Source organism: Mytilus californianus, unplaced genomic scaffold (assembly GCF_021869535.1).
Source record: "Mytilus californianus isolate M0D057914Y unplaced genomic scaffold, xbMytCali1.0.p SCAF_4, whole genome shotgun sequence".
Classification (NCBI taxonomy): Eukaryota; Metazoa; Mollusca; class Bivalvia; order Mytilida; family Mytilidae; genus Mytilus; species Mytilus californianus.
Genome location: NW_026262690.1, coordinates 44,231,742 through 44,257,201, shown reverse-complemented (window position 1 = coordinate 44,257,201; position 25,460 = coordinate 44,231,742). Strand labels below are relative to the sequence as shown.

At 33.1% G+C, this 25,460-nt stretch overlaps 1 protein-coding gene across 2 annotated transcripts; it reads right to left on the bottom strand.

Moving 5' to 3' along the window:
* Positions 1-1,484: 1,484 nt before the first annotated feature.
* On the bottom strand, positions 1,485-25,203 carry LOC127738071 (uncharacterized). Of its 2 annotated transcripts, XM_052249152.1 has the most exons (6): positions 25,119-25,203; positions 24,397-24,522; positions 21,805-21,916; positions 4,438-4,982; positions 3,121-3,154; positions 1,485-2,836 (listed from the first exon to the last, which is right to left on the bottom strand). In XM_052249152.1, the coding sequence occupies exons 3-6, from the start codon at positions 21,895-21,897 to the stop codon at positions 2,603-2,605; spliced, it is 906 nt and encodes a 301-aa protein (XP_052105112.1). In that variant the 5' UTR covers positions 21,898-21,916; positions 24,397-24,522; positions 25,119-25,203; the 3' UTR covers positions 1,485-2,602. The 2 variants fall into 2 exon arrangements, 1 of the variants encoding a protein (XP_052105112.1); XR_007999933.1 differs by lacking the exons at positions 21,805-21,916; positions 24,397-24,522; positions 25,119-25,203 and adding an exon at positions 10,591-10,996.
* Positions 25,204-25,460: the final 257 nt, after the last annotated feature.

Sequence of the window (25,460 nt, the reverse complement as noted above, 5' to 3'; positions counted from 1 at the left end):
CAAGGTCATGTCTTTCTCAGAGTATTGATGGCGTCTTTGCAAAAATATATATGTTAGATATATACTGATACTTTACTCTTGGAGAACATGATGTATTTATTGGTTGTAAATGGCTTTGAACTAACTTTCAGCAATTGCGATACGATTAGGTTGGTACTTTTGTGTCTTTTGTTTTTATGCTAATTGATTTTTTTTTGTGTTTCGTGTGACAGTCTGATGAGAAAAGCCATTTCCAACTGAATTTTACAGTTTTTCTTATGTTGTGCGTTATACCACTGTACCAGGTTAGGAGATGATTGAGCACAACCATGTTTAACTCCGTTACATTCTTTGTATGCTTAACACAAGTCAAGACCTGTAATTCGGTGGTTGTCATTGGTTGCTGTTGTCCGTCATATTTGTTTTTCGATTATTATTTTTCTCATAAATCAGGCCGTTGGTTTCTCGTTTTAATTATTTCACATTTTTTTTTATGTCGAGGCCTTTTATAGTCGACTATACGTCATGGATTTTGCTCATTGTTGAAGGCCGAACGGTGACCTATAATTGTTTACCTCAACGTTATTTGGACTATGATATTTTGATAGGAGCCAATAGACAATCAAAAGTGAAAATGCCTATTAATTAAATTCTAAGCAAACAATATATAGGTCACCCTATTATAAGTAAACTATATATAGGTAACTATAAGTCCCTCTTACGAGATTACTAATTTATCTTACACCATGATCAGATGAAAACCTTAAAACATCCATTGAATCCAAACCGCATTATCCATAAATTATGCTGACCCGAATAATTTAGTCGTTATTTTCCATTGCTCTAGGGATGATACCACCATGGTTTTCCCCTCTTTGTCTTTGATCAATTGGCATTTTCTAAAAATTGTGCAGAATTTAACTTTGTTTCAAATAAAGAAATACTTGGCATGTGTAATATTAATCCCGTCCATTACCTCAGTGAAAATTTAACACAACATTTCATTACATATAAGAAAATAACCTTCACCGGATTAAACCAATCAAAGGTTCGCCCCTTTTTCCCCCTGTTTACATCTTTTAGTAACCATGTCAACTCAAGTTTCTAAAATATTTTATAGACACAACAAATAAAAAAAGAAACACCCAAGATGTTTATGACTCAGAAAAAAAAATCAGCAATGAAATGCAGGGTTAATTTCCCACTACTTCTACTCAAATTCAAGTGAATGTTTTTTGGACCCTTTCGATGTGACATACTAAGTTTTGGTGGTATTACACCTCTACGATGGTTACATAAACGAGTGGGAGGGTCTATTAAAGGGGGGTGGGGTGGGGTTGTGAATTGATTGGATTAAAATTATGCATGTATAAATTAACCTGTATATAATTGATTGTGTAATTTTGACAAAGATATGTGGATTTGAGCCACAACTAGCAAATGTAGGTCAGATTTTGTTTTTCAGGAATAAATGATTTTCTGTACTACTTTTGATTAAGATAAAAGAGTTACAAAACTAATTTATTGTTCTCACCATTCAAATATTCAAAATAAATAATTGTTGTTTAATTTTCACTGTTACAATAATAACTACAACATATAACAAAGAAAAAATAAAAGCAATTTTACATAAAAGCGCCATTTCCTTCTCCCAATCATCAAAAAAATATACATTTGGCATTGAGCATATACTATATTTAACACTTTTCATGCAATTCAAATTTAAACCTGAGTAAAATCTCTAATAAACAACTTTTGTTTACAATAATAGTATGATTTAAATACAGATTCAAAACGCCTATCACTATTATGCTATGGTTTACAGTTGTATAGATTATGCTATGGTTAACAGCTGTGTATATTATGCTATGGTTAACAGCTGTGTATGTTATGTTATGGTTAACAGCTGTGTATATTATGCTATGGTTAACAGCTGTGTATATTATGCTATGGTTAACAGCTGTGTATATTATGCTTTAGTTTACAGTTGTATATATTATGCTATGGTTTACAGTTGTATAGATTATGCTATGGTTTACTTTACTGCTGTGTTCTTGTATATCATGCTATGGTTCGCATCTTCTTCTTTTATGCTTTGATATTGTATTTTGACCGAAAGTTTTCTGGTACTATTATTATGTATCTGTTTTGTCTGTTTAATATAGTTTACACCTTATATGTTTAAAGTCCGTTTTACTTTTTTACAAAGTGCTTTATCTTAAAACAATTGCATAAAATTGCATTGTTTAAAAATATTTTCTCTTGTTTATACATCTTTCAGACGGTATAGCCCATTGGACTATATCATAATCTATATATTCAGTACTAGAAACCTATAACCACAGAATATCTATGTAACAATTAGACTAGATCAAAATCTATGAAGTTCCAACATATAACCACAGAATATCCATGTAACAATAATGCATGACCGTGTGATATGTTTTTGTGTTACAGAAATATTTTAAAATATTTTGAGGAAATGAAGACAGAGTACCACTCTGAATTCCAATATCCAGGTTTAGAGTAAATTGAAAGAAACATTTTGAATTGGCATGACGGGCATCTCTCAGTTAGTTATCTAAATAAAATGTCTTTGTTTATGAATATTTTATGCGTATTCTCATCTACTGTCTTGGTCATCTATTAACAGAGAATACATTGAAACAGCTGCACTTTGATCGGCGTAAGGAAAATCGAATTCATGTCCTATTGAAGATGTCATAGAATCTGGTCTGGATGGAATAAATAGAGAGTTCTCCGCGTCAACTGGACTGTGTAACTCTTTGTGTACTGCAGGTATTAAAGGCGGTTCGTCGTCATCACAGTTTGTCTTCAGAGTTTTGGTTCTACCTCTCTAAAATAAAACAAAAAGCAATAAATGTGAGGTTTCCTTGATTTAATCCACGGACAATTTCATATACACAATTGTAAAAAAAAATAGTCTATAATGATTATTATTATTTTGTATTTCATGTATATTCCGTTAATTTTGACGAGTGATTCTACATCCTACAGCAAGAAATCTTGCGAAATGAAATACTTATATATTTATTCTTGTGTTTTTTTGTTCACTTCCTTTTCCGTATTTACTCTACCTCATAGATTGTATTTATTGTGTTATATGATCGTTAAACATACCTGACATCTGTTCCGAATCTTTTCTATCAGAGACCTACAATGGAAATAAAACACATTATTATCCATGCTAGAGGGGCATGACTGTGCGTGATGTTAATTACACAGCTACGCCCGGTTGGAACGATGCCTTGTGTCAAGATAAAGCCACGCTCTATGCACGTTAAAATTCATAAACCCTTGCAAAAATTCATCGAGGGGTTCCGTAGGTTGCCCGTTGGAAGCGAAAACATCTGCATCTATTCATCATAACTTCATTTTCCATTTTCCAATGACAGTCGAAATTCCCAACCTTCTTGCCGATCGACATATTTTGTACAACGTATGTTGTTATTTCTCGCCCAGAATATGCATGAAATATATGCCACTGGACATGAACCAAGCTACAATCAATTATACTGTTCTGTTTTTTTCTTAAAGCAAGATGTAATGTAGTCTTTATTTCAACTTTGTGCTCGAGACACTGGACAATTACCGATGTTGGAACACACGTTGGAGTACAATACTACGTTATGTCAACGGGAAATCAATAGAAAAGTTCTCAACTTATAGTTTGATCAGCTTTATAGCTTACCACCACGGCTTCCATTTGAACCCCTAATTGGTCCATAATTAAGGACTTGTACTAGACACCTCGCCGAATTATCGCCCCCACTTTCCATCCCACAATAGAAACCTTGATATACGGTATAGCAATTACACCTGGTTTACATACTAGGTGTGGTTAAGTTTTAACGCATACTTTGATCATTAATCTGCATTTCCATCTTTACCAATGTAATTTTTTAGAAAGCAAATAACATTGATTGATAGGTACAAATACAAGATTATTTAGACAAGTGCAAATTAGATATATACAATTGATACTTGCCTCTAATTTGCAACCTTTATGTTTTTTTCTGTGATACTAGTATAAAAAGTTAATCAAAGTTTATCAACATTTAGAAGCCAAATGTATCAAAATATCTTGGCATATTTATTGTAATAGCTTGTTACTTCAAAACATTCATATCTTCCGCAGAACACTCCACTGAAGTATGAAAACAAAATTGGAACATAGTCAACATTCTATAACGTTTGATTTTATTCTTTACAACCAAATATTTCAAAACATTCACATCCAGTTTATTAATCAGCTGTTGTATGGGGATGAAAACTAAAGGCAATAATTTAAAATATTTCCTCATGATACAACATGAAAAGAATAATTTAAATAGATACGCATGCAGAAATTGTAGATTAACACACAAGAACAGAAAAAAAGTAATAGTTCAGTAATAAGACTGAGACAAAACCAAAGTGTTATTAATTTACACTTACCGTTTTATTACAAAGTTTAAAAAGCAAGGCACAAATACGAATATGTAGACTAGAACTAACAGGGCCCAAAGTACATGCCAGTTGTTTGGTCCAATGTAGGATACACCTGAGTCTATTACACTATTTCCCATGGTAATTTCCGTTGTATTATTCATGTGTGTCTTTGCATTATCTTCTTTAACAGAATTTGTTACACTGTGAGTCGTACCGTCGACACAGTAATGCCAATACTTTTCAGATGAACACAACCTTTTGAATTCTTTGCAATGCAGATGAATTTTACAATCCGACAATAAATTAATATAAAACTTTTCTTCCGTTTGTTTGAGGCATACTTCTAGTAGGATAGTTATTTCCTGGCAAGAGAAGTTTACTGTAGAGATAGACTGGAGATCAGTACAGAAACCTGGCCACCATGCTGGTGGACACGGAAATGACCACAAATGATTCTGTATAAATGTACTGCTGCTAACATCCACTTGAATACCTAAATTGATGACATCCCTGTTAGAGGGTGGTGAAGGAAAATTATAACCTGCACACTCCTGCAAATACAAAAATGGGTCGCGTTAACGAGACAATGATATCTTTAATCTGGCTATTTTTTTTTGTTGTACTTCAGTTAAATAATAGTCTGTTTTTTACAACAAATAAGTTTATGGATATGCTATACTTATACTTTTTTTATACTTATTCTGATGTTTATATAATGATCATCGCAAGGCAATATAGACATCACTTAATAAAACTGGTTACTACTGCAATTATGTATTTTTACACGTGCATTCTTAGTGAAGACAGATCGACTCTCTTGAGCGACAAAAATACCGTGAATGTATTCATCGAAGGTAAAGTTCACTTTTATTTTTGATACCGCAAGTGAACCTTTTAGAACTAGCTGTAGAACAATTGTCCTCTATAACTGCGCGTTTTATTTGTATAGTTCCTTTTTTAAGAGGGTTTCTTATCGTCGAGTTGCAAGTTGCGAGTTAGGAAAGTCGAGTTTCGAGTTACGAAAGTCGAGTTTCGAGTTACGAAAGTCGAGTTGCTAGTCACGAAGGTCGAGTTACGAGGTACGAAGATCGAGTTGCGAGTTACGAAGGTCGAGTTGCGAGTAGCCTGGCATCCTGACCCAATCTTATACTTCGTCGATAGGACCAGGCGTTATACAATCCACATGACCAACTGTCTGAACAGGACTGAAATACTGCGCATGTGCATGTTCTATAAACAAGGAATATATCGATCGGATCGTTAATCAACAGTTGATTCACGATGTTAATCAATAACGTTTGAATTATTTATGCTAAATTTTTCGAAATTTGCATTTTATATGAAATGAAAAATATTTTTCAATAAATTCGTGACAATATAAATATTTCCCGCCTTGTGTCAAGAAATGACGCTATCCCACGATGCATCATTATAACATCCAAATGACGAAACCATGTCGTTGTATTCCGCCTGGCTCTTCTGTCGAGCAGTGAGCCAGGATCCCAGGCTAGAGTTGCGAGTTACGAAAGTCGAGTTGCGAGTTACGAAGGTCGAATTGCGAGTTACGAAATATGAAAATTTTATATATAAAAAGGTATACATTTTTTAAATTTGAATTATATGAAAAGGGTGGGGTAACAGAACCCCAGCGGCACCCCTATCAATAAAGTATTGAAGTACAACCCCCCCCCCCCCCCCCCCCCCCCCCGGAGACGTAACGAGACAGATATTAATTACGTGACGTCATACACATATCGTGGCGGATATAGAATAGTTGCAGTTGACTGTATTACATATACAATGTGTCTACTCAGTATATAATAAACGTTTTTTTTTATATAATGCACAATGGCTATCTAATTCATTTTTTTGGGGTTCATGCGTCCTTTAAGGATACATTTTTTTTCAAATATTTCCAGAAATAAAACACCAAATGTGTTTTTTTCTCATTCAAATCCGAACAATTTATTAGAAACTTAATGTCAATATATATATTTTTCTCCTAATTTTCAGTAGAAATAATCTTTAAATTTATTCACTTCCATTCTAGATTTTTTTTCAAGGCATTCAGAATCAAACAATTCTTTAAAAAAACCTACGCCTCTCCAAAATCTGGATGGCAGATGCCTGTGAAAGTACAACTTGATGCCATACTTACCCGTGTAAAACTTTTTTCAGGTGCTCTCGTGACAGGCTATGCATGATATTAAAATGAAAAGGAAGCACATTTTATTTTAGAAAAATACCCAGCTGATATCTGAAACTACAACATTTGTATCAAGGCTGCATGCAGGTAAAACATTAAACTTGTGACTGACAAGGCTTCCGTGCTCATACCATAAAAACACACGCCATAACATTCCTTAAAACTGTTCCTTTATTGTTTGTAACAGCGGTATAGCTTATTGTAGAATAACGTCTTTCCAAATTAAAAAAAATCCATATTATGATCTCCTATGCCACGAAGTTACCATAATGCCATAGAAAGACATCTATAGCATGCTTATTTTTTGCGTTGTAGTATTCAGATATAGATACATACATTGAACAACTCGATTATTAACTATTTGATATATATATATATATATATATATATTTTTTTATACGTGTGCATGCAAAACAAATTTCTTGGTAGAGGGGTCTAAATACAGCATAAACAACATTTTCCAAAAGACCAAAAAAGTGAAAAAGTATATTTTAACAAAACGCATTTGACTAGCAGGTCGAACAACGGTTGTTCTTAAACCCTGCTGACTGCCATTGGCGATTGCCAAATAAACGGATCACCAGATGTAACAAAATGGATCTTAACTATTAATTTAATTCCAAAAAGAAAACAATAAACTTGCGGAAAAGATGGTATACCGCAAACAAAAGGTGCAAAAATTAGTACACCATATCCGGATTTCGACAATTAATGTCTCTTCAGTGATGTTAGGAATCGAAACAGTATTTGGAAGGCCATATAATTTACCTCAATTTAGGATAGACTCTTGAATATATATATATGCACTCTCCGCTTGGGGTTGAATCACAAAGTTAACATAGTTCAAAATTATTTAATTCATCACATAAAGCACATAGCATATCACATTTCTGACTAATTCATGAGATATTTTCCCAAGTTAAGTATGCAATTGTGCCTTTATCACCCTAAACCTTTGCGAAAGACGAAGAGTTAGCACTTGGTATGCTAATGAATATCCTTTATTCAAGCGTCACTGACGAGTCTTGTATAGACGAAAAGCGAGTCTGGCGTAGAAAATATTATAAGCCTGGTACCTTTGATAAGTATTTACTTTAGGCCTAACACAGTGCCATATTCTGTGAGATGTCGATAATTTGCAAGTATATTTCATTTGTCTACATGGTTTATTTTCTTATGCTTGATTTGTTAAGTACGGTATACATTTTATCTTGTATCTACAGTATATCCTGTTTTATTTTAGAAAATGAACAATGTCGCTCTCATGAAAGAAATTTAAGCGTGCGTGCCTTTGCAACATATAGACTCTTATAAATAAGTATCACACAGCTCTTTTAAATCATGCAATCAAAATACCGGGACCCTTCCTCGTGCAGTGTATAACTAAATTCTGGTACATGTATGTTTTGTTTATCAAATGCGAAGTAAACCTGAAAATTTTGTTTAAAAAATCAGACGAGACGACCGTTTATATATACGACCGTTTATATATATAATTCTTAAGAATTTAGATTAACATAATATTTTTTGTAATTCGCAACTCACCTTAGTAACTCGCAACTCGACCTTCGTAACTCGCAACTCGACTTTCGTAACTCGCAACTCGACTTTTGTAACTCGCAACTCGACCTTCCTAACTCGCAACTCGACCTTCGTAACTTGCAACTCGACCTTCGTAACTCGCAGCTCGACTTTTGTAACTCGCAACTCGACTTTTGTAACTCGAAACTCGACTTTTGTAACTCGCAACTCGATACTCGACAACAAGTGAATCTCCTTTTTTAACTGTTTCGTGTTTTGTGTTCATTTTTCTTATAATACTGGTGATTACACCAAGGGCTTAGTTTATGGCTATGATGATTTAAAGTCGAACCGTTATACAGTCTGACAACCTGACCATTAGATCCGAGGCGGCAGAGGGTTTTTGGTAATGGCTGTATTCGGTCAGACACTGATATCATTTGTTTTTGTGCACTAGTATCAAGAGTATGATGACAAAATGTCGATTAATTCCAATTACAGAAAGCTGTTCCATTTTTTATTCAATTTATACTTTTGTTGGGTTGTTTTAAGTGATTTAATTTGATTATGCAGTCTGCTTCATTTCGCTGATAAATGCAAACTATGGACGACTGAAATAAAAACACGATATTGAAGATGAAATGGATGTAGTAAAAGGAATAAAGCCAATGGCTGTCCGAGGTCAAAGCAATTTTGCAACTGCTATTAGTAATCAGAGTAAGTTTGACAATTGCTGTCAATGATCAAAGGATATTGGGAAATGGCTGTTTAAATTCAAAGAAATTATGATAAAGGCTGCCCCACATCAGTGGAATTTAGGCTATGGCTTTAATTTCCGAGGTTAGAAGAATTTTGCAATAACTGTAAAAGACAGAGGAACTTTGACAACATATGAATTTTGATAATATTGTCCGCGATTTAAAGTATGTACAGAGGTATGTAGCAGCTGTCTGACATCAGATGAGTATCGGCAGTTGCCGAGATTAAAGGACTTAAGGCAATAGGTGTCCGATGCCATGACCATTTAGGCAATGGCAGTGATCTCACACAGCCATTGCAAAAACTTCTTTAATCTATAGCACATAATGCTAAATAATATCGGAGATCTGGATTATAAGGTTTTGTTCAGTCAAACAATAGCAGAATTCTATATCCCAAACTAATGCTAAATAGAAAATAAATGGTGAAATCAGCAGTTCATCTTCATGCTTATTCATCATTTTATAATTGATGATGAAATAAGGATGTTTGATACTGCTGAGAAGATAATGGAATTTTCAGAAATTTTATTGGAAGGATGCAATAAACTGCGGCGTTACGAAATATTCATAATCCGGAGATCACAAAAATATATTAAAAGAGGCTCTTACAGGAGCTTACATTGCTCACATGGTAAAATATTCCCTATTGAAATTTGTGTTTCATCTTTTTCGCGATTAAAACTTTGTTCCTAAATCAAATTAATTACTTTCAAATATATAACTTTTCGGGTGCCTTTAAGTGAAGCATCTACTTGCATTTCATGGCTGGTTGTCAAATTTTTGATAAGCGAGAACTCGAGGAACACATTCTAACATAGATACCCTAAGGATGATTGGAACGATGCTCGATTCAACTGGCCAGTGGTTTCAAAGTATTTTTTATAAGTGAACAGACGTTTTTGGAAAGCGAACTTGGACCCAAGTGGGACAGACGAATTTGCTTGTGTCTTCGTCTTTAGGCTTTTTTTTTCTTTTTTTTTTATAATTTTTAACAAAAAAATTTACAAAAATTTACAAGTTTTTATCAAGTAACAGGAAAAGTTGTAGATTAATACATGATTTAGTGATAGGTGATTTTCTCAGCATCAATGACAGTAATTTATATTCCTGTATATTTAATAACAGAAACATGGAGAACAAGTGTAAATACATTTGTAAGTTTCTGTTTGAAACTTTCATTGGTCTCTCTTCATTCTTTGGTCAATAACATAACTTGATGTATGCATCATTCATAAACCAATCATCCATGCACACATCAAGCCGCCGTCATTACACGTCAGCAAGCAGTTCTAATGATAGTAATTAATTCAGACAGGTGTGATCAATAGAAATAGTAACTGTCGTCAATACATTAAAAGGTAATTTAGGGCAACGAGAGCTGCTTGTAGAATACACATGATCAATAAAAATGGCTCCATAAAACAACCTTGGAGCTAAAAAAATGTAATAGCAGCGAGTGTGTTCTTGAAATAATATGTTTTGCTATCTAAAATCAAGATGAGTCAAGCAAACCACGATTATGATGTAGCAGCGTGTTCAAAGCCCGTGTCATATTGATTTTCGCTTTAATATTATACTTGTCGTTTTCTTGATAAATGCATAAAAACTGTTACAATGAAACAAATATTCTTAGTTATTTAACAATGAATGCATTATAAAATGACTACTTACCTCTTTGGAAGCTATATTCTCTACGGAATGCTTTTCAAACTTAGATCACTATGAATGTGTTTTCAATACAATATATCTCAAGAATTCCTATGAATTAATTGAAGTAACAGATGTACGACATGCTGTTTTTAATCCATTTATATATCGACTCAGTAACAACAACTAATATTTTTTCATTTTAACCATTACAAACATGCAATGACTATCTCAAAATCTCATAACATATCATAATTACGTCCATTTTAGTGTTGTCAAATATTGTCTATGCTTTTATAGTCAACACAACTATACAACAGTTGAAGCCGTAATGAAGCTATATTGATTATTTTGTGTGATGTTTTAGTGTTTAGTGCTTTTTGCATTATTAAGTTAACTCATAATAAAAAAGCAAGATTCTTCCAATTAAACTTATTGTATGTCACGGTCAGATGATGACACGGAATCCGCAGTGAACCGTGAACGGTTGCAGGTTTAATCTCCAGAGATTTGTTTAATGATTTTGTCAATATTGTAAAATCAAACCGATAGCATAGGCTTTGTTGGACTTTGGGATGATATTTTTCTATGAAATAACAAATAACAAAGCTCTCTTTATAAACTCCCAGGGTTGACTGGGGTATATTAAAGATGTCTTTCTACCTTTCATTGTATCATTCATTTACTTGCCATTCCCCACATCTTCATGCCAACTCATCTTACTAAAAGGACTAGTGTGAGATATTACTACAACTTGGCATCAGTTTTCCCTGTGATTTTTTTTGGGTCTTTTTAAGACCTTTGCCAAAGCTCTCCACACGTTTTGAAATTATATATCCAGTAGCGCGATACAAGATCTTTAGAGTCTCTCGTCCACATTTGTCTATACCGTAACCGTTAATGCACATCCGACGGAAAAGGTATAGATATTGTAAGTTTCTCCACATGGAACCACTTCAGTAGTCTTAGAATTAAGTAAACAAACGTTTTCGCTAAATGACGGGTTTACCTCAATGAAAAGATACTATGTATATGGCCAATCAATTGAAATTATATGAGTTAACGACAAACTACAAATATAACACAAAAAACAAAACGAACTATAAAGTTTTTTCCTAAATAGGAACAGCTATTTTTAAAAGCTAAAATTTTGTAAAGTTCCGTAGTTTAGAATTTTCGATGATTTTGTTATATAAAATTCATCACATTATTCTCGAAGTTTGGACACGTATGTTCAATACAGATATTGGTAATGGCTGCTTACTTTTCTTTGGTCTGAAATAGGATCCATGTTTATTGCATATATCAGTATTTTTTCTTAAATATTACCTAGCATATTTTGTACGCCTTTAAACTTCTTGCATTTGTACAATTACATTTTCAGATCTTTACATTAATATTTATGCATGAATAACAACATTACACCAAAGTATATCTCACTCACATCGACTTATTTTGTCAGACATCTTCCTGTGAAATATCGAAATACCAAAATCCATTTGTGAAATGGTTATCACGTTTGTTATGATTTTCGTTCGAACAACACATGTTTCTGGATTTACCTCCCTCATTTATGTTCGAGACCAAAAGTTTGGAAAGGCAAAATCAAAAACAAACTGGAGGATCTATAGAGCATTAATATGTAAGCATGAGCAACAGCATTACACCAAAATTTGACTTATTTGTGGATCTTGTCTTAATTGCTGATCATTTTTGCTATTTAAAGTGTCTATCTATCTTTTATAGTTTCCAAAATAATAGGCAAAAACTTAAAATATTGGTAAAAAATCGTCATTAAAGAACCAAAACTCCAATAAAGAGTCGACTGGCGATTTCAGCTTTGTTTATTTATTTGTAAATTTTGTCTTGTTGATAATTTTTGCTGTTTTAAACAGCTATCTATCTATAATTATATAAGAATTGTGGCAGAACACTAAACGAAATTGGTAAAAATCGTCATTAAAAAGCAATAACTTCAATAAAGAGTAAACTGACGATTTCGGCCAATAGACATATTAGCAGATTTTGTCTTACTGTTCATTTTTGCTTGTTTCTATCTATGTATTATAGTTTATCAAATATTAGGCAAAAATGCAAAAAATAAACGGTAAAAATCGTCATTTAAGGGTAACAACTCCAATAAGAGGTCGTCAAACAGTTTCAACCATGTATTTGATTTTAACGAAAGAAATCTCTGTATTATTACACTAAAAATTATTACACTAGGGTTTTCGATATCACAAACTTGTCAAAACATTTACTAAATTGTATCATCGGTATAAGGACGTTATTCGTAAATATCAATCAACGTGCAGACATCTTATACGTTCAGTTATTTCACATCCCATCTTTTGAGGTAATATTCTATACAAAGCATGTAACATGTCGTCATTCACTACCAAAAGCTAACCAAACCTTTAAAACAGACTTATAAAGAAGGGATATAGTTACGGTACTGTTGTCAGGTCATTAAAGATGACATTTTTTAGAAGTAATATTGATTCACCCATAGGGCCTTTGCATCGGAAATAAACACATTTATTCTATAACCAGTTGTTGGCATGATACGGGTTATGTTCTTCTCGTATATTTTATGATGGTATGATACTAAACCTCTAACGGGAGGGATTGTACTTGATTTTCATATGATGAAGACATTAATCTTTCAATTAGTTTAATTGAGGTCTGGAGCTGGCATGTCAGTAACTGCTAGTAGTCCTTTGTTTATTTATGTTGATCATTGTTTCCTCTATTACTTCTAACATCGGACTCGGACTTCTTTTAAACTGAGTTTTACTGTGCGTATTGCTGTGTGTTGGTTTATTCCACATTGGCTAGAGATATAGGGGGAGGGTTGAGATCTCACAAACCATGTTTAACCCCGCCGCATTTTTGCGCCTGTCCCAAGTCAGGAACCTCTGGTCTTTGTTAGTCTTTTGTATGATTTTTAATTTTGGCTCATTTATATGTTTTGGAGTTTAGTGTGACGTCCATTTTCACTGAACTAGTATGCATTATTGTTTAGGGGCCATCTGAAGCCCGCCTCCTGGGATTTTCTCGCTGTGTTGAAGACCCATTGGTGGCCTTGGGCTGTTTTCTGCTCTTTGGTCGGGTTGTTGTCTCCTTGACACATTCCCCGTTTCCATTCTCAATTTTAGACGTATTTGTAGATCTTGGCTTGCTGCTCATTTTGCTTATTCAAGTTTCTATATATCTATCATAATTTTTTAGATATCAGGCAAAAATACAAAAAATTGGTAAAAATCGTCATAAAAGAGCAATAACTCTAATCAGGGGATGTCAAGCGATTTAAACAATGAAACTTATTTGTGGATCTTGTCTTGCTGATAATTTTTGCATTTTTAAGTTTCTATCTATCTATTATAGTTTTTCAGATATCCCAAAAAATGATAAAAATCGTCATTAAAAAAGAGAGGCGAAAGATACCAAAGGGACATTCATACACATAAGTCGAAAATATACTGACAACGCAAGGTTAAAAAAGAAAAAGACCAACAGACAAACAATAGTACACAAAACACAACATAGAAAACTAAAACTGATCAACACGAACCCCACCAAAAACTGGGGGTGATCTCATGTGCTCCAGAAGGGTAAGCAGATCCTGTTCCACATGTGGCACCCGTTGTGTTGCTCATGGTAGTACAAACTCGGTAATAAGTCTAAGTCGGTAGGTCACATTCGGGGAAAAGGGGACGGGATTGTAGTTATGACTTTTGGAACATATCCGTTATCATCTGTGAAACGGATATTCCATAACGGTCAACCAACTCGTAATGGCGTCCGTAAAATTTACGAAGGGATGATTTCAACTTTACCACTTGGAATTCTTGGTGTAATAGGGCATTTAAGGGCAATAACTCCAATAAGGAGTTGTCTGACGATTTCATTCATTTGACTTGTATTTAGATCTTGTCTTGCTGATCAGATTTGCTATTTATAGTGTCTCTCTATCTATTATAATTTTCAAGATATTAGGCAAAAATGAAACAAATTAGTAAAATTCTTCATTTAAGGGCAATAATCATCTTTAGTCAACTTTGCCTGGGGGAGATGTAACTTTACATTTATAACAAATGACATAATTTTCTACTAGACACTACACAAATATGCACAGATGAAGAATATAGAAGAGTTTTACATTGCAATACACAACCCATTACGTTATATGTACTAGTAATTAAGCTAACAACGGTACATTCTTATTAAAAAAATATGTTTTCCTTGAAGGAATCTGGCAATAGAGTTTAACTTATAACAATAAAGTAACATACTGTTAAGAGGGAAAGAGATGCTTGTTTTTTTCTTAATGCCAATCAACTAAACATTATTAATTAAAGGTGTATTGGGTTGTTTTAGTTGTACTATTTGCCTTAAACATGAAGGCAAAGCATAGCTAACATTTATTTTATTACAATCAGAAATTGTAAAATAAAACTGCTAAGAGTACAACGTTAAAGGTGAGTACAACGTTAAAGGTGAATCACTACATCCTCTTAAAAAACAGCATTAACTGTTCAAATGGCTGCATGCAGTACGTAGACAATTCAGATGGCTGTAATCAGGGAAGCGGTATGTATGATGCCCTGAACGCCTGGAGCTTCTTGTTGGTTTTAGTATGTAATTATTCTTCTTGTGAATGGCTACTATGTCATTTGTTATTTTGCAACAAACGATGAGTCGAGCTTTTTTCGCATTGTTTGTAAGCTTTTCCATCCTAGTGTCTTCATCAAGTTGCTGACACTTGACCTATTTCTATATCTGCTGGTTACATATCGAGAAGCTCGTCTTTGTAACTTTTTGATTTTATCTATGTGGTTTTATTGAAACGGGTCCCATACTGTCGTGGCGTATTCCATCTGTGGTCTTACCAATGTCTTATAAGTATGCTAATTGATGGCTTTGATCTTATGTGGAATTTTCGGTGTAAAAAACCAAGATTTGAAATTCGGCTGGCTTTATACCTGTGATATTGTTGCGTGAACCCCTGAGGGTTCACGCATATTAATTAGTTAGAAATATAGTCTATGGAGGATTATTCGGAACCTTTATTATTGTTCATTCGGAACATTTATTCTTATCTGTATTAGTATTAGCTTCCTGCAATTAAGAGCACCTCCATACGGAGTTAAGATATCTAAAACTTGGCAATAAAGAACTTTACACAGATCGCTAACTCACTTATATGCTATATGGTAATAAATGATATAGTTGATAATCTATATAGAATAAAAAAAGAAATAGATTCCCATACATATAATTCTTAAAGAATAATAATGATTCAAAACATGGACACATGTAACTCAGTCTTTCAAAAATTCATTAGATTAATCTAGAAATAATTAATGAGGCATTGCGAATGGTCAACTAGTAGGAGACATTAATTAATGTTCCTTACGACTGATCATCGATAAGTGTAACTCTCCCACGAGACGCATTGAGAGATTAAATGATCTAATATAAAACCATTTTTGAAGAGGCATAACTTTAAAGTTCAAGATACAAAAGATTTCATAAATAAAACACACTAGGTAAAAAGGGAATGCGTTCTTATTGCCTATGATGAAACGTAAATGTACACAAATATGATCATTGGTAATTTAAAAGAAACAGTTATCAATGCAGAAAAAATAATTGACACAAAAGAATATCCTTTAAAGATTCTCAACAAAAAAGATTAATAAACTGCATTTGTTTAATTAATTCTAGGAAACAATAAATTTGAGTTTAATGGAAAGTTATACAAACAATTATAGGAGCGCCCCCTCCATAGGTGGTATATTTTCACCATCATGCACATGTCTGCGTCTGTCTGTCCTATTAATAAATATCTTAGATAAGTTCATATGGAAAGAAAACATCAAATTACACTGTCAATATAGAGATGACGGTTTTATGGTCTTCACGGGCAAAATAGAGCAAGTTGAAGATTTCTTTAACATAGCGAACAAAATTTCCCTTATACTTAAGTTCACATATGAGGTAGTAGTTGGGAGACTTTTGAAAAAGGACCCATGCTTAAAAAGTTAACTTTAAGCAAAAAATCCCGAAACACTGTTAAATTTCTGAATTATAGGCAACAAACATAAGTTAGCAAAAAAACAGTGTAAAGTTTTGAGATTTATTACGTATGTTGATTGACATAATAATCGAATTATCCTGCGACTGATATGATTATATAATATTTGGTAAACTATGCTTGCCAATGAGAGAACTTTTCAATAAACATGGCGTTGAATGTTGAGTATTAGCAAAGCGAGCTAAATGACATCAAATTGACCAGTGTTGTACAAGATATAAATCAATGGCAATGTTTTTATACAAAAAAAAAACGAAAAACAGACACGATAATAAGCAAACAAAAAAGCAGGCTCCGGATTTGGACAGGTATATTAAGTATACATGTATAAGCAGCAAATTGAATGTTTTAGCTGGATCCAAACCCATTTCTAAGGTGGAACAGGATATTACGGCACAAAATAAAATGGTAAGCAAGTAGATTTTGTCTTATTTGGTAGGAATAAAACTTCCACTTTTTATGAAACAAAATATCCTACTTGCTCTGAAATATGTATTTTAAAAAGAAAAATATATTAAATTACTGAGGGATTCTATGTGAAATATTACCTCTACCAATAAACACCCTAGAAGTGTCATCCATTGGTAGTAGTTTGACACTTCACACTGGTAAAAATGAAAGCTAAAACCATCCAGAAATGAACTATTGAAATAAAAACATTCCTTATCTCCCTACTTTATATTTAACACCACTCTCAACATGCCATAATTGTCCTGATTTGCAATAAAAAGAAAATATTATCCTCCACACACATGGTAATGAAAATACTGAGATATAATTTACAATTCAGTTGAAATAATAATTAGCATAAAAAAAGTTCTAAGGTTCACGTATTGACTTTTTTTTTAAAAAAGCAACTTGTTTATATGTTATCACCAATCTAGATCACTTGCTAAAGTGCAGCCCGGGAATTTAGAAAGGGGATTTATGCTCCAGAGAATGATCTAGAAACTTGTAATTTTTCTTTTTTTTCTGAAAACCAATCTAGAAGTGAAGTTTGCAAGTATGTAATTTAAAAGGTAAATGCAAGTGAGCACCTTTTAACTGATAATCAAATTAGAAGTGTTATAACAAAAACATATGTTAACGAAAATTAAGCAGCAATAAAACTAATTTAATTCATTTAATGCAGAAAAAAAAACCAATTAATGAATCAACGAGGTAGAACAACTATTGCAAGAATGGAAAATTCTCAATAATTAATAATTTTTTACTACAATTAAAAAATTCCAGATTAATTTAATGTTGATTCAAGACCACACACTCCTCAGACAAGAACTACTAAAGGGGCTGATACTTTTAAAAAAAGACACTGAGACTTGAAATTCCTGACTTGGTTAGACACTCTTGTTATTTAATACTTATTATCCCTTGTGTAGATGAGTACTGGATTTTAGAAATCCTTTGTACAGTTGCCAGGTTTCGTGATATCCCACCTGGTTCAGTGTCGAGAGATAATTGTAGAAAAGCATGGATAACGATTATATAAAAATTCAACGAAGTCAGAATTAGTATACAATATAATATTTCAATGCATCAAGTTTATTTCGTATACACGTGCACATTTCGAAAAAAGTGGTGCTCAAAGCAGATATAAGAAATTCGAAAGTATCAAAAGTTGGAGAACAATAAATCTTTAGTACCTAAACTAATGAAATATTTAAACCTTAGAAAAAGACTTTTCAAATATAGAGCTGGAGTTGTCTTTCTTTTTATGCATTCCAACGTTTGTGTCATGGCGAATTACTTCAAACTCTGAAATCCAGTAGCTAATGAGAAAGTTTCGCATCCTGCCAACCTCAACGTTGACCGATGTATATAAATATGGTTATTACTGGACTCTTTCCATCTGGCATAATAACATGCTAAAGACATGCAAACATGTCCGTTTGGTTGATCGGGATGTATAAATACGCAGCCACGTCCGGTCACATCAGTCATGTCTCGCGGTCATTTATATTACAGCTGAATGGACGTGCAAGATCAGCTACTGTTATCCTATAGCCACAATATATACCTTGAATAGCTGGTTAGCTATGGCTACACGACATACTCTTTATGACTTCAACAAAACTCTCAGACAAACCTACATAGCAGCACAGTAATCCAGACTTGACATGTTCGGTGGACCGCATATTGGTTCCCGACTGCATGCACTACTAGTTCACAGTGGGTGCTATATCCAGTGTACGAATGTCTGAAGTCCGAGAACACCAACACTCCCGTCATAATCATCATCATCATCGGAACGGGGCCTCGTGTAGGGAGAGTTTTACACTCTTAACACGTGAAACCTCGCAAACACCTTTTAAATTAAGGAAACTGTAAGTGGCCTGTTACAAGGAGAATGTTTAGGCCTGGTTCAAACCAAGTTTAAGACCCGAGTTGTCCTAAGGTTGTTTTACCATTACTTTATAAAAAAAAAGGAGATGATTGCCATTGAGACAACTTTTCACCAGTCTCCCAATGACGTAAATGTAAGCACCTATAGGTAACTGTACAGTCTTCAACAATGAGCAAAACCGTACCGGCGTGTATCCAGCTTTATAAGGCATCGACATGACAAAATTTGAAACAAGAAACTATAAAACTAACGGCCTGATTTATGGTAAAATAATTAACGGAAAACAAATATGATAGACAGCGACCAACGACAACCACTGAATTACATGTTCAAATTGGGACAGACACATAAAGAATGTGGTGGCGGGGTTAATATAAATAAGATGTGGTATGACTTCCCATTTAGACAACTATCCACCAAAGTTTAAATGAAGTGGATGTAAGCAATTATAGGCAACAGTTCGGCCTTCAACAATGAGAAAAACCCATACCGTATATATATAGTCGACTATAATAGGCCCCCGACATGAAAAAAACACGTATTCATTGAAAATAACGCAATTTTGTCCTCTTGAAAACGGGAGATAGCACATCTCACTAAGGTGTCCCATTCTCATCTTATTATTATGGACAATACAATAGGTGCATATAAGAAGCTCCATCAAATCACTGCGGTTTTTCTTGGTGATTATATTGCTCAATCTTTTGTTTGTACTATTTTCTATTGTTTACATTAACTATCTTCAAGGAGAGTTTAGATTAAATAACTATAAGACATTTGAATTTTATGACCTTAGACCTTAAACTTCAGCAAATATGATGGGTCAAATGTAATAAATATATTCATGTTTATGCAAATTGCTTAAATTATTATGTGTGTTTGTTAACAAGGTAACACCACAAAATTGTTAATAACATTCTGGTAGTATGTTTACCACATGTTCAATATCACTCTTTATAACTATGAACAATTAAATTTGGAAGAAGCGCATGAAGTCTATAAAAGGGTCAAGCAAAGAGCGGCCGCGGATCCAGAATAAGAAGAATAAGAATAAGAATAAGAATATTTATTATTCCAATCAAGGGACCTTGATGGGCAGCATGACATGTATACACACAAAACAATGCATTGTGATTTGTAACAGAAAAACATTTTTTACATTGAAATTAAATATTAAAAGTTCAGATAGATGTTATCATGATAGAGCTACATATATTTCTTCATTTTATATAAGGCATGTACATTTTATTCCAGACAGGACCAGAACCATAAAATCATTACAATTATCATTGTTATTACATATATTAATTTACATTTCGTCTAACATCTAGACATTTAATAATATAGTTCCTAAATATTTAAGGACAGACAAATTTTCATTAGTAAATAACCAAACAAATTTTGCCTCATGAAAAAAATAAACGGCGTCTAATGGTTCTACCTGGAAAAAAGGGGTTATCTCCTAAATTCAGTCGATTTGTATGTGATTTAAATAATAAACAAGCATTCTGAGAGTATTACATGGCAATACAAAGTCCCCTACCGGATAAAAAATTAATTGTACTGGAACAAAATGCTAACTTGATCTATAACTGGTCATGGTGTAAACTTTATAACAAATATCAAGTCAATATTTTCAAGCATGACGAAAAAAAGTGTGGAAAACTGATTATTTAAGTGAATTTTCTAAGTCCAAGGACATAACTCTGCACAAAATCATCAGACCGAAACAAAATTCGAACTTGGTCTGTAACTTGTCATGATAAAACTATATACCAATTATCAAATCAATATCTTCAAGCATGACGAAAAAAAAGTGTGGAAAACTGATTATTTGAGTGAATTTTCTAAGTCCATGGACCATAATTCTGCACAAAATCATCAGACCGGAACAAAATTCGAACTTGGTCAGTAACTTGTCATGATAAAAACTATATATCAATTATCAAATCATTATCTTTAAGCATGACCAAAAAAAGTGTGAAAAACTGATTATTTGAGTGAATTTTCTAAGTCCAAGGACCATAACTCTGCAAAAAATTATCAGACCGGAACAAAATTCGAACTTGATCTGTAACTTGTCATGATAAAACAATATACCAATTATCAAATCAATATCTTCAAGTATGAAGAAAAAAAGTGTGGAAAACTGATTTGCCGGACTGACGGATGGACAGACCGACGGAGTGCAAATCTAAAGTCCCCTTCGACTTCGTAGGTAGGGGACTAAAAATCGATGAAAGGGGCTACAACCTCCTTAAGATCCGCCAAAATAAAGTGGTATAAATAAAATTCTTTTATCAAATCGATTGAAAGATTTTCTATTTTAAGAGTGAAGTAGATGGAAAATATCCGTTGCCTTATCTTTCAACTTATCAAAATCTAGAAATATAGCATGATGTCAGTTAGTAAATCTGCTGTAAACTTAACAGATATATCAACGTTTTGGAACTTATAGCAGCCTTATCTTTTGTTGTACGACTTTCTATTTTTAACAGCAAACTTCTTTTGATGCTATGCATTCTCTTCCTTTTTAACAAATATAATTGGGATATAAGTATATTAGTACCACACGTTATTGCAATAACTATTTTTATGAAATACTTTTTTTAGTATCTCAACGGGATTTTTTTTATATTATTTTGATACTTTGCTGCTTCTACACCATGTATTATAAGTATCGCCGATTGAACTCTTTGTAACACCTTTAATTAATATCTCTTAACTCAAATCCTAATCCTTTTTATTCACACTAAATTAAACTAGTTTGACAACTATAATTTATAGCACTTACCTCGGAACACATAGTTTTATTGAGGTCCATACTTCGAGCTACTGAGGTCATAAACACTACCAATAAAGTAACCTTTCCGGTGGAAGTCACCATAACAAACACATTTTAACCCCTGAAACAAGAGAATAATTTAGTTATATTTTATGTGTAGTTTATCTATTTTTGTCTATCTAAATGTGGCTACCATGTAGAATAACGAGTTCTTTCATTACTTGTTGAAAACGGAAATTATCTTAATTATGGAGGGGAGTATAAAGTTTCAGCGTTCCTTTGAATTATAAATAAATATATAAACCATTGCTAATTTTGTCTGAATTATATAATATATCTTGTTTAATTGGACACAAATGCCTAATTTTATACAATGAAATTGCTACCATTCAACAAGTTTTGGTTTAAAATTGTTACAGAGTTTTATTTCAAATCCCTGGCGTCAACAATCTAATTAAAATATAGTCCTCTGATTTCGCTATACTTCATATGAAGTATTACGAAATCAGAGAACTATATTTTAATTATAGATTGTGGCGTCAACAATATCCCTTCAGAATTTTTCTGGCAATGCAGTTCTAATGAAGAACTTTATCCGTGCATATACTTGCTTATAGAAATATGTGCATCATGACTATTCCCGTCTGGTAGTGATTGATTGATTGATGTTTGTTTAACGTCCAGTGACAAATATTTCATGCATGTTCAGGACGAGAATAAATTAACAATAAATACGACAGGTAGGTCATGTAATAGAGGCCGTCCGGGATGAAGGTTGGAGAAATTTGGACTGCAACTATAAATGAGGGTATACTTGCTTATAGAAATATGTGCATCATGACTATTCCCGTCTGGTAGTGATTGATTGATTGATGTTTGTTTAACGTCCAGTGACAAATATTTCATGCATGTTCAGGACGAGAATAAATTAACAATAAATACGACAGGTAGGTCATGTAATAGAGGCCGTCCGGGCTGAAGGTTGGAGAAATTTGGACTGCAACTAAAAATGAGGGTATATTGGATAGGGACATACATTTTGCCTTGCAACAGGCTACCTACGGACCCCTCAAACAGTCGTTGCAAGGATTCTTAACGTGCAGTTAGCTTGGCATCAGATTTAAAGTCCACATTCTTATAAATCCCGCACAGCCAAACGGACGCCCCACTTTGTGTTTTACTGCCGGAATATTTGCAACTGCACGTTGCGCAAACAACAACTAATCAATTTAATAAATCGAACTTTATTATTAATTCGACATTTACATTTTTAGTATTGGTAATCATACATATTGTGTATCTGGTTTATTGCAACTACTCGGATTTCTTTCATTCAAGAATCCAGAAATATCGGCTGTAGAAACCACAAACGACTTGCAGTCGATAAGAGAGAACAGTTAACAACTGCTTCATTTTTACATAAAACTTTTTAGTATATCTGATATGAAGCAAAACGTATGTCTTTGCCCATTACATCGTTGTATCGTTTGTTCAAAGTCCCGACCAAGTTTTAAATATTGGTCGCAACAGAGCTTGTAGACAAACGATTATCAATATGATGGTAACTGGTGGAATAGTTTTAAAAATACCATCTTATTTCTTTTTTATTCATACTGAATGACTTCGATAGCTTGATACTGGTTAAATGTTTCTTATCATTAATTTAGGTTACTTTTCTCTCGGGCATCACTAAGATACATAAAAATGTTGCATGTGATCCTTAGTAAAACATCGTATGCTTAAAATTTTTTATTACTAAGACAATTAGACATGTATATAACACTAATGATGCGCAAACCATTCGTGCCAATTTTTGAGTGTTAAGAAGTGCAGTGTCAAGGTACTTATCAAGTGTATATTCTTGTAAACATATACGATAAAAATACGCAGTTCCCATAGAAGCGCAACACATCTTTGATGACAATACAAACATGTTTTTTTAATGCATTCCGTGATCATCTGGCTATACATGTTACTCAAATAGTTTGATCTTACATCAACTTTTTGTCAGTTTAGAAACTCGCGATTAGTCCCATATGGATCAAAATCAGAACACACAAATATCCTCCCAAATTTCAATAAACACAATGGACCAAATGTACAGCAAGCCTGTTTATCATTACTTTTTGCTGTGGGGGTTCATTATGGTGGACATTCGCCATTCAAAGTGTAAATTTCATTTTTTGTTTGTTAAAGATTTAGAATTTTAAATTTTAAAATCTTAAAATCAAACAGCTCTGAATGTGGCTGGATATGTTTTTGCAGGCATATCCTTAGAAGTCCTTAAAATTTCATATCGATCGGTCAACTCCCAAAGAAAATTTTATCAAATGAAAAATATAATTAGATGTTTCTATTGCCATTCAATCAATATATTTAGATATTAACCAAGCACCATGTTTTTACTCTGTAGATGTTTCCAACACAGGCACTTGTCTCTGAAATTCCCCCCTCCCTATATATATACTTTAATATAACATTAAAGTATATAGGTAATTTTTTTCAGAGACAGGTGCCTGTGGTTTCCAATCTCTTCTTTATTCCCAAATCCCGATGAGAGATATGTGCGTGTATTAATATAGCACAAATTAGATTTCTTACCTCTAAATTAGTTATATTCCTAGCTGGAGGTAAGATCACCTATTTCTGTCTTGTATGTGGGAACACAAGGTACGTATGCCATGGATGTTTCTTTGATTAAAAACATTGGTAATGATACAGAAATATCTATAAGTAAATAAATAAATTTTATTTACAGTTGTCAAACGTGATCATCTAAGTTAATTTCATTTTATTATACATTTTAAATACAACTAGGAGACATAAGTGTGATATTTCAGTACTCATTATGTTATCACGTAGCAACGAATGGAATCTTTTTTTATTTGTCAATCAACAGTGTTTTGTTGTCGGTCTGTATCATGGAAAAGAAAATGAAAATCATTAACTGTGAAACTATTAATAGATAAATGAATATAAAATAAATGAAAACGAAAAAGCATTGGATGATTGGTTCCGTTTGACCCCTTTTTATTCAACTTTACAGTCACATTACTTATAACACACGATCTTGAACGCATAATTTCACATGTACAGGTAAATGCAAGTTTCTGATGTCTTACTTCAACACATAACGTTATACATATACATACATATAAATTAAAGATTTTTGTGTAACATGTTTGTTACATGCACCGCACCGTTACAGACAATCAATTACTCATAATGCATAAGAACAATGAAATATGATCGATAAAAAAAAACCATATGGGATTATTGAGTTTAATACGTGACCTCACTTAAAGTTTAAGTTTCAGTCTTACCTCAAAATCAAAATTGTTGTAGGTCTTGATGCACCCTTTCCTTTGTCATGTTTTGATACAGACACATTTGGAACGTGTCAAAAGACACATAAACAACAAAGGAAAAATTTACCGGGTAGTTGCTATTTATAGACAAATCATATTATTAATCACTGATAATCAATCAAAAAAAAAGACAGAAATTGGTATTGGGACAATGATTTCAATTATGATAAAGACATTTGTCGTATTTTCATTATATTGATGCAGTTTGTCTAATTACTTGATTTAATATCGTCGATATCTGATAATAGATTTCTGTCGTTTGACACGTGTTTATGTCAGTTTTATTTCTTTGCATCT